Source organism: Charadrius vociferus, unplaced genomic scaffold (assembly GCF_000708025.1).
Source record: "Charadrius vociferus isolate BGI_N301 unplaced genomic scaffold, ASM70802v2 scaffold478, whole genome shotgun sequence".
Taxonomy (NCBI): domain Eukaryota; kingdom Metazoa; phylum Chordata; class Aves; order Charadriiformes; family Charadriidae; genus Charadrius; species Charadrius vociferus.
The window spans coordinates 815234-826018 of record NW_009650063.1 but is presented as its reverse complement, the minus strand read 5'-3'; the positions used below and the strand labels follow the sequence as shown (position 1 = coordinate 826018).

Below are 10785 nucleotides of genomic sequence, written 5' to 3'. Positions count from 1 at the left end.
CTATAAACTCCCAGGAGAATGTTTTCCTCTGTTTTATTTTTGTTCTGATGTTTTTGAAATAGCGTGTTAAAAAAAATCTTTAAGTAAAATAAGGATGAAGGACCAAGTTTCCAAAGACAAAGGTATGTATATGTTGAGGTATTTACATGTAAGCTTCTGGAAAATGCAATGTATCGGTCAGGTTTAGAGGCAGGAAGAGAGGTTGGCTGCTGCATAGCAGGTGCATCTCAGTTGGACCGGGATTTGACCCTGCGGTACATTTCCAGCACAGGATGGAGAAGCACATGAGCTTGAGTTCAAGGTCATCCACTTCTTTTGGTGATGCAAGGCGTAATGTAAAAGGGGTGGTGTTACACAGGCAGCCATAACAGCTCCACCGCAGGACAGAAGAGGTTAGATGATGACCGCTGGTTGTTATGGGAATTGAAATCACTCTTCGTGTTCCTGTGCTTTACTGAAAGCTCATGCAGAGGGAGGCCTGCTCTCCAGTTGCCACTGCCTCAGAATCCAGAGGAAGCTCACTGTATTGTTTACTTCAGTGCAGCGAAATTCAGGACTCTGGGTTAGGTAGTCCTTTTTTCCTCTGGCTCTCTGGATTTTGGCTTTTCCCGTCTGTTACTATTTCTGGCACGTTGGTTCATCCAGAATTTCTGGGGGTCTTTGTTACTCTCTCTAGGATTATCACATAAATTGTAGACACTCACATGAGAAGGGGAGAAAATGCATGTTCCCGATTCTCCATTTCATTTGCGCGTTCTTTCCAATTTTCAGTGTCATTTATTCTCTCCAGTTGTATCCTTTCTTTGCCTCTTTTCCTTCCTGTGTCTGAATCAGCCCCAATCGACTGTGCATGAAATATATTTACTGCCCCGATGTACTTCCCCCTGGCACCTTCTCTGTTGTAACTGCTTGCACTCATGTGTCCATGTTATTCCTAACACTTTGCTGTTTCCATTGTAAGATTTTTAGTTACAGATATTACTGGATGTGAGCAGTATGGTCATGTCTCTAAATTCAAACAACATTCAAAGCCAGACATAGGAATACTTACTATGTTGCCTGCAACCCAGTAGCAAGAAGAGGGTGAGTTAAGGAATTAGTACAACTTCTCTATTTCTTGTGGCTAATTGTTTGATGGGGTGCTGGTGATAGTGCCAGAGCCCTTGTTCTCATCCTCATGTTTGCTAACACAAGGAGGTCAGGGAGCTTGCAGGCTCCAGCCTTTGACATGTGGGAGAAGAGTTGGTGACCAGACACTATGTGCTACTCACGATACTGTGTTTGTGACAGGTACACCTGTTTGAGATTTTTCCCTTATGTATTTTTGTGAAAAGTACATACTTTGTTGAAATGGTTTTGTATGCATAATTCCATGGAGTTTCTGTTCTTGAAGATGGAGTTTGACTTGATAAGGCCCTGACCAACCTAATCTAAATTGGCCTGGCTATGGGTAGAGGCATTGACTAGATGATTTCCTGAGATCCCTTCCAACCTAAGTCACTCTCTGATTCTATTTTTTTTCTAAATTAGTTTTATTGAAAAGAAAACTAAGACCCAGAGCAAATAATACTAACTTTTTTTAGTTTAAAATAGACCATCCAAACTTTGAAAAAAATTTCTCTAGTTCTAAAACTGTAAACCAGGTCAGTACCCAGTATTAAGTTAAAATTAAAATGCATTTTAGTTCAACAAAATGTTGGTTGAAGATAGCTTTTTCCACTGAAAATTTTGAAAGATTTTTATTTCTTAGTGAGCATAAAGATATTTTTTTTTAAACCAGCTTGTGAACGAAATCTCTTAGCTCTAGGTGAAATTTATTCCTCTCCACTGCATGCTCACTTGATAATTTATCTAATAAAGTATTGAAGACTTGGTCCTGCACCAGGAGTAGTGGTAGTGGGAATGACCAGGCTCACAATGCCAGGTCTACCATGTGGCTGATGTGGCATTGATGCAGGGTTGTCATACTTGTCCTCCTCACAGTATGTGATATATGCACTTAGGTAGTGTCCCTCGCATCTCACATGAAAGGCAGGGAACTCTCAGAAGGAAATGTTTAGGAGCTAAATCTGTAACTTCCAGGGTAGTGGAAAAGTCTGGGTAAGATGAACTATCATTCAAGGCATGTCTTTTTTGGAGCAGCTGTTTTAGTTAAAACATGTTTAATGGGAGAGGAAGTCAGTTCGATCAAGTTTGTGACAAAGGGGTGGTTTGGGAGAATGTTTTTTTTCCTGTGTAGAATTCTGCTGTGGAAGAACAACTTAGGCATCCAAAGTAACAAATAACCACTCTTTTATATGTGACTGGGAACTATAATAAATAGTTCTGCTGAACTGGGATATAAATATTTAGTTGGAAGAATAAAAGTGAAATGTTTCCCCTGATACCCTTTGATATCCAGTCATTCTGTCTTGTAGCTTAAGGTCACCTGCGCAATGGAAGTAACTAGAAGTTCTCTTTTTTTTTTTTTTTTTTGGTAACACTCGATTAATGGCCCCCTTTCTATTTAATTAATAATTAATATGTCTGGAGTATAGGAGATAAGTGGAAAAACAAACAGAGAGGAGAATGCCTAACAAAGTGCTTTGCTGGAGTTGTTTGTTCAGCATATTCCAGGCTTGCACATTGGAGAAAACAGCTTTCTGTTGGGGAGGGGAGAGCCAGAGAGTCCTGTGTGGTTTTATGCACTCCCTGATATGTGTTTACTGTCATTTCCAGGAGTTCCAACACCCAGTCCGGAAATCCTTCGACATACCTTGAATATGCTTGTACGGGAGAGGAAAATATACCCAACTCCAGATGGTTATTTCATTGTAACCCCACAGACTTACTTTATAACACCATCTCTCATAAGAACTAACAGTAAGTGGTACCATTTGGATGAGAGGATACCTGACAGGTCTCAATGTACCTCTCCACAACAAGGAACTATAACTCCCTCCACCTCGGGATGCGTCAGGGACCGAACACTACCCAAAAACCACTGCGACTCCTGCCATTGTTGCAGAGAAGACATGCACAGCATGCATGCATCTACCCTACAGAGGAAATCAGCAAAAGACTGTAAAGACTCATACTGTCCTCCTTCATTATGTCAGGTCCCACCTACTGAGAAAAGTAAAAGTACTGTCAATTTTTCTTACAAAGCAGAGACACTCACAAAGCCTAAGGATGTAGAAAAGCAGTCGAAGAAATTTGGACTCAAATTATTCCGATTAAGTTTTAAGAAGGACAAGACAAAACAGTTGGCAAATTTCTCTGCCCAGTTTCCTCCAGAGGAGTGGCCACTAAGGGATGAGGACACCCCTACCACTATACCTAGAGAGGTAGAAATGGAGATTATCAGGCGCATTAACCCAGACTTGACTGTGGAAAATGTCATGAGGCACACTGCACTAATGAAGAAACTTGAAGAAGAAAAAGCTCAGCGCAGCAAAGCAGGATCTTCAGCTCACCACAGTGGACGAAGTAAAAAGAGCAGGAATCACAGAAAGTCTCATGGGAAATCGAGGTCACACAGCAAGACTCGGGTGTCCAAAGGAGACCCATCAGATGGCTCTCATTTGGATATACCTGCTGAAAGGGAGTATGAGTTCTACGATCCCTTGACTCGATCCCCACGGGAAGGCTGTTTTATAATAGAACACAAGGGAGATAATTTTATAATGCACAGCAATCCTAACATGATTGAATCTCACTTTCCCATGACACCTGAGTGGGATGTGTCTGGTGAGCTGGCCAAAAGAAGAACTGAAATGCCTTTCCCTGAACCTTCTAGGGGAAGCTCCCACTCCAAGGTCCATCGGAGCCACAGCCATACACAGGATAGAAGATCGAGGAATGAGCGGTCCAGTAAGGCTAAAGAAAGGTCTAGATCCATGGATAACTCCAAGGGACCTCTGGGCTCGGCTACCTTAAGCACACCTGAAGACATAGGTGAAGGCTGTAGCCCAGATGACCAAACAACTAGCCAAACTTACATTGATGATAGTACCTTAAGGCCATCTCAGTCGCTCAGTCATCAAAGGGCTCTGATTTCATCTGCAAGCTACAAAGAGACTTGCATCCCTGAAATAGCTAGTGGCAGTGTAGAAACCCCCAGTTCTTGTAGCCTGTTGGAACAAAGCAAGCCTTCAGAGAATTTGCCATCGTATAGCGAGCTCAACTCCTGCACAACAAAATCTGCGGTCGATGACTATTTTCAGTGCAACACATCCAGTGAGACTGTGCTTACTGCTCCATCACCACTGGGAAAGAACAAAGAGGATCATGACACGCTGACAGGGACAGATGGGCTCAAAAAAATGACTCCCGTAGAAAGACAGTCTCAACACATTGCTAGGGAGCCTGGGGTGCACAAAGAGGAGTCCCCAAAGGGCCCAAGCAGTGGTTCAGCGGTTGCTGGCCAAACTCCAGAGGTGATTGCAAACGGGCGGCTGGTTCAACACCATAGTGCTGAATCAAGCAGCCTTGATAAAAGGAAAGAAATATTTAGCAAGGATACACTCTTTAAACCTCTGCACAACTCTCTTTCTGTGAATAGTTATCATAAGTCTAGCGCACCCCTGCTAAAGCCCCATCAAAAGACCCCCTCTGACACATTGCCGGTCAGATGTGAGAAACTTGAACAAGCGATAGTAACCTCAGTCACACAAGTCATGCCCGTTTCACAGAGACAGCAAGAGACAACTGGGAACCAGGAGGCCTCCTTCGACTACTACAACGTATCTGATGATGACGACTCGGAAGAAGGAACCAACAAAAATCCCGAGGAAGAAAAGAACAGGGATGATGTCGGCACGATGCAGTGGCTCCTGGAGAGAGAAAAGGAGAGGGACCTGCAGCGAAAGTTTGAGAAGAATCTTACTCTTCTCGCCCCGAAGGAAACAGAAAACAGCAACAACCAGAGAGCCACCCACTCAGCCCGCCTGGACAGCATGGACAGCAGCAGCATTACTGTGGACAGCGGGTTCAACTCTCCACGGTAGGACTGTCACATTCATTGCAGCTTTACAGACTAGAAAGTTCCGTTTTTAGTTGTATGTGTGTGTGATACTGGTGGCAGAACATAGGGCCCTATTAAACCATTTCACACGTTTTCAGACAGTGTTTTCTACAGCTCTGGGATCTGCTGTTCAGATGTGTGGGTTTCCCACTATACCGTAAGGAACCAATGACCATTTGCGGCTTTGACTCTGTATTAGTTCGTTTTCTGTTTGCTGAAAACCTCCCTGTATTCTTTTTTTCCTGTATTAAACTTGTGTTTGCATTTAGAATAGAAAGGATGAGCTCCTGCATACTCCCCCTTCCCTTTGCCTCTAAGATACCATCAACAAGACTAATTGAAAGACTAGACATGACTAGGTGGCATTAGTTTTGGTTCAGACAAAAAAAAAAAAACAAAACAACAAAAAAACAACAAACATGATGATTGTTTTGGGTTTGGGCTTTTTTGTTTGTTTTCATCAAAAATTTTGGAAGTGTATCTGTCACCATAGCAAACTGGTGAGACCAGAACAGCCGCTTCCCCCACATGGCTGAAAGTGCTCAGGATGTTTGAACTTCAGAGGTGACCCAGTGCTGCATCAGCAGAGAGAGAGGTACTTTGCCTAAGGTACTTGGGAAAAGAGTCCAGACGATTGCGTGTGGTGGTGCTGGTTAGTCATTTCCATTCCAGGGATCTCAGACATCGTGGAAGTCTCAGTGTGCTAGGAGTTTTACAGGTGTAGGGAGGAGGGAGTTGCTGGTGCGTTCCCTGCCCTGAAGATTTCACAAGCTCATTTTCAGGTTAAGAATCCTTGACTCGAGCCTTCTTTCTTCTCTCTCTGGCCTCTGACCGTCCTAGGTCCCTGCTGGAATGGAGCTTGCCTGGTTTTGTTTGCCCTGGATAGCAACCCATCAGAGTTCAGAACAATGACTCTAAGAACACAGTAGTTCTCTTACAGTGTCTTACTTAAGCTTAAATTATTTATTGCCTGTGTTTAAAAATAAAACCTCCAAGACTGGATTTGTATCAGGTGAAAGAAAATGTTGGGGTTTTGGGTTGGTTTTTTTTTTGTTTTGTTGCCCCACTTCCCCCCCCCCTCCAGTAGAAGGTGTTCTTATTCCTCAGAATTATATATCTTTTTTAATCTATAGCAAAGGCTGTCAGAAAGGCATGTGAAGGATTTCCTGCTTCTGCACAGGACTAAATTTCATTTTCAGTTGAAGTCATGTCACTCTGAAATAAATTCCTTTGGATTTGGTGGCTACTCCCACTTGATGTTAATGACAAGGCAGCAGTTACTGGGCTTGCTGCAGCATGCAGTGATCATCAGACTAGAGCAGGCTTTTAACATATGTATAATTTTTCTGAGTAAAAAAGTTGAATAAAAACCATGTGAGCAAATTGTACCACTTACACTGACTCCAGCTTGAAAAAGGAGGAGGTTTTGAATTTGTTCCTGTTATTGATTGTTCTGCAGATGCTTGGCATCTTTCTCACATACAACTGTTGTATGAGGCTATTTGCACTGTTCTTTTTAAAATGTAATCTTTTTGTTCAGTTGAAGTGCTCTACTTGTGGTCAGTGTTTGTAGGGGAGTATATGGTGGTGTTTGCTTCTTGCCCAGCCTGTCTCACTCTGCAGAGTGCGTTTCACCTCCAGGGTAGGATGTCGACTGCCTAAAATTCAGTTCTTGGACTACTATTTTGCTAGCTGCATGCTAGCTGAATATCAAGCTTGCGTTTCTCGTTAATGCAAAGGCAGACACTTCCTTCCCTAATTATTTACACAAAAGCTAAGATTTCTGTTGATGTTAATCTTAAATTTAGCTGGCAGAGAACAGAACATGGCGAGCCTGCTGGATTTAGTTCTGCTATACCACTTGGTTTAGATCAAAAGGGAAACAGATAAGCAGCTTTTAATAAAGATTGTGTCCCACACATCCTTTTTTTTTATTTTATTTTACTGTTTACTTTATTAACAAATGTCTTTTTTTGGCAAGGCCACATAAAGTAGGCTTTTTTTTTTTTTTAAAAAAAAAAGGCAACATCTTGTAGGGTTTTCTTGTGTATTTGTTTTGTAAGATCAGCGTATAGTCTGGATATTTCAAAGGTTTTTTGATGAGCTTTGCATCAAGATGATTAAATTGGATGATTTTGCTGAGTATTGGTCACTCCTTGGTTTAAGTCCATAAAAATAAATTGAGCTGGGGGTGAATTTCAGCCCTTTGGCTGTAATTACCATGCTGTTACTACTTTCCTACCCTGTAAGAAAAAATGTATTCCACAGGCCTTTTTCAGGAAATAGAAAAAAGCTATCCAGCATCCATCTGGTAAGGTTCACCTAGATCTGACAGTGTCCATTAGCAGATGCCTAGGGAAGAGGATAGGAACAAGACGTTCGTGTAGTGGTGTTCCTCAGGTAGACTTCTAGCCTCCACCGATGTTGTAACTCTTGACTTCCTGAGGGGGTGGTGGTATCTTCTCATTCAAAGTGGAGCGTGCAGTGTTGCTTGGGGAATCAAAATTACCAGTTCTACATTGTGAAAGAAAAAGTCTATTTTTAAAGCGTGACAAATTGGAGGGGAAAAAAAAAAAAAAAAGGGTCATTTAAAAAAAAAAAAACAACAACCAGGATCTAGTTAAAGAGATTTGCAATAGTCATTTGACTTCAAAAGTATTTTGTGTGTGAAATTCGTGAACCTAACGCCATTGGGAAAGCAGCCTCACAGTATTTTGTTCATTGCTTTTATGCAAGTTGTATATAGTAAATGTTAGCTGTCAATAGTAATTTTATTCCTTTATTTTTAGAGGTTATATAATACTGCTGCTCTTTTGTCACCTAAAGAAAGAGCTAATTTTGGCATTACTCTGCATGCGAAATTCTCACTGCAGTCTTTGTGTATATATGTTGTAATGGTCAGTTTGTAATATCAGAATTGAAAATGTTTGAAGATCTGGAATTGGTGGTCCCATAAAGAATGCTACAATACTGAGTGATCTCTGAAAAACAAATGTTGCATCTATTTTCATTAAAAAGCCGATGGAGAGGAATCAAACCACGTGCCACAGAAGTGCACCATATGTCATTGCAGCTCACAGAGGTCTCTTACTATGTGCATCACCCATCGTAGCTGTTTGGAACTACTGACAATAAGGCGATAATTGGCAGAAAGTCATCAATACCATTTTAATACATTTAAAAGATCTACAGGAGTTTTCCTTAAAGCATCACTGTTTTTCCAGATTCAGTCAGTTCAAGATGATTTAAATCTGCCCTACAACTACACAAGGTGTTTCTTCCTTCCCCTGTGCTGTGCACTGACACATTTCCCCCCTGCCACATCCAAAGCTGTGCATTCCTACTCTTCCCCTGATGCTAGCACTAATCTTTTTTTTTTTTTTCCTTTTTTTTTTTTTCTTAGGGCTAGTATTTAACTGAGAGCGGTCCCTGATCTGGCTGGCTGCAAGGCTCAGCATCAGGGAAGCAGCAGGAACATGTGGCAGGGTCAGGTCCACACAAGGCAGGCAAGAGCTGCCCCTTTCAGTAGCAGGTAAATTTAGGTTGACTTTAAACTGACTAAGAAACACTGTCATTAGTGTGTTTGTTTCTAGTGCTTATTTAACAGACCCGCTCAGTCCTCTAAATTATACTGTAAACATCTCTATAGCAAGTGATGATGTCATTTTGCAAAGAAGTAGGGATACAGGTGAAGGATACATAACCAGGGACCACATGGCTATTTGAAAACCGAATCTCTTTCTGCACAGGAACACATTATTTGGAGATCAAAAATTGTTAAGAGTGGAAAGAGAACAAAAAGACTAGTAGAGGTAAAACTAGCCCTAGCATATCTTGGCTGAGTTTTTTTAAAGCTGTAGACTAAAATACAGGCTCCTCTGCATTCATAATTACATGTATCATTAGAAGTCTTAGTCTTTAAAAGTGCTGAGTGTCCTGTCACTCCCGTGGATAAACTCTATGTTAGAACTAAAGGAATATTGTCCCTTTTATGAATGAAATAGCAGCACTCCTTGTTTAGGGCATGATGGCAGGCCAGGCAGTTAAGATTTGTCATCGTCTCTTAAGTTGCAATTGTCTCAGCTGCAAAGCAAAATTGAAGTGTGGTGTTTAGAAGCATTGTGGGTTTAATGTAAAATAGCATTCTTAGTTAATATTTTGTGTACAAAGACACAGGTAGAAGAGGAGACAACAGAGGCAGCTGTGTTGCATGATTACTCTCCTAGCTCTGCCTTGTCACAGAGCTGATTCAATGAAGTTACTTTGTGCAAAAATGCACCAGTCAGGAAAGAAAATTAATATATTCCACGTACAAGATGGAAGCTATTTCCTTGGTTGAAAAATCCAGATGCTTGATACTGGTTCAGCTTACCGTTTGTGTGACAGCTTCAGCTCTGCTTAGTGCTATACCTGTGTTACAGTATGATGACTGCGGAGTACCTCTGGAACCCATTTTGGAGGAACATATGTGTACCGTCAAAATGAGATGGTTCGTTGATGTGACATTACATACAAACACAGGAAGCCTATTATAAAACACTCTATTCTCCTTTCCTGTCTGGTCGATAGATATATAGGCATGTCATATATGAGTGTGTATATATATTTCTTTTCCATTCTAGTACTCGTGAGAGCCTGGCATCCAACACTTCAAGTATTGTTGAAAGCAACAGACGTCAGAACCCCGCTCTGAGCCCTGCACACGGTGGCGCAGGCCCAATGTTCAACTTCCGAGCCACTGCAGACCCGCCGACAAGTGAAGCTGAGAAACTGCAGAAACCTGCTAACTGCCTGCAAGCTTCTGTCACTAGTGTCTGATAGTCATCCTGCCTCAGATCTTCCGTCTCGTCCTATACAGCAAAGTTTACGACACTGGGACTGATGTTTACATCTTTGGGGAAAAATAAAGAAAAGCATCTCAACCACAGTTTTAGTGTTTACTTAAACTGTGCTGCTATGTAGACTAGGGGCAACAAAGAAATCTTTATTTCAAGGTATTGCTTTTCACATTTGCGGCTCTGTAGCAACAGAATAGCAGTAGGGATAATATGTACACTTTTTGCTTCACTTAATTGTAACTGAGCACATATATGAAAGTCTAGACACTGTAAGTGTAATCTGCATTTTCAATGTCCATGCAGTTGCCAACTTCATTTTAAAAAAATGCCACAGATGTGTGATGCCCCCGGTCAGAGGCTAAACTCTGCTGCAGAGTTGATCGTTTTTTACTTCAAAAACTGAGCCACTGCTGAAAGTAACCAGCCAGGATCACCATGAGGAAAAACAATGCCAAACGTGACAAGTGATGACCTCAGCTCTATCTGTGAATTAATGATACCAATCAGTCATTTTCACTGTGCGTTTTTGTGACACAATTTTGCAAATACCCGTTTAAGCGAGTAAAAAGAGGTTTGGGGTTCGTTTTGGTTCGGTTTTGTTTGGGTTTTTTTTTTTAAGTGAAGGGTGGGAGGGGAGATGGCTTCTTTTGTGTTCCAAAAGTATGAGAGATGTTTACTTACTGAGACTTGCTACTTGACCTTCCATAGTCACAAATGAGGAGGTGGGCCTTTGCGTAGAGGGGGGAGTGGGGAGGGAAGGGAAAGTTATAACTGTCGTGGAGCCACAATGTGGAGTGACACAAAATATAACAAATGTCTTCAGTAGAAATCAAGTATTTTAAAAAAGATAATCTAATTCTTGTGTCACTCCTGGTATTGCAACTTGCCATTAATATAGGAATCAGGATAACTAATTTCTTGGCACAAAAATATTCTTTATGA

The 10785-nt window shown here is 41.4% G+C and overlaps 1 protein-coding gene across 1 annotated transcript in view; it reads left to right on the top strand.

The window, feature by feature from the left end:
- STOX2 (storkhead box 2) overlaps window positions 1-9913 on the top strand; it is a 68681-nt gene extending 58768 nt beyond the window's left edge. The window contains exons 3-4 of the mRNA XM_009891781.1: window positions 2719-4984; window positions 9628-9913. Of these exons, the coding sequence (XP_009890083.1) occupies window positions 2719-4984; window positions 9628-9823 (2462 nt within the window). The 3' untranslated portion in view covers window positions 9824-9913. The remainder of the gene's footprint in view (window positions 1-2718; window positions 4985-9627) is intronic.
- Window positions 9914-10785: the final 872 nt, after the last annotated feature.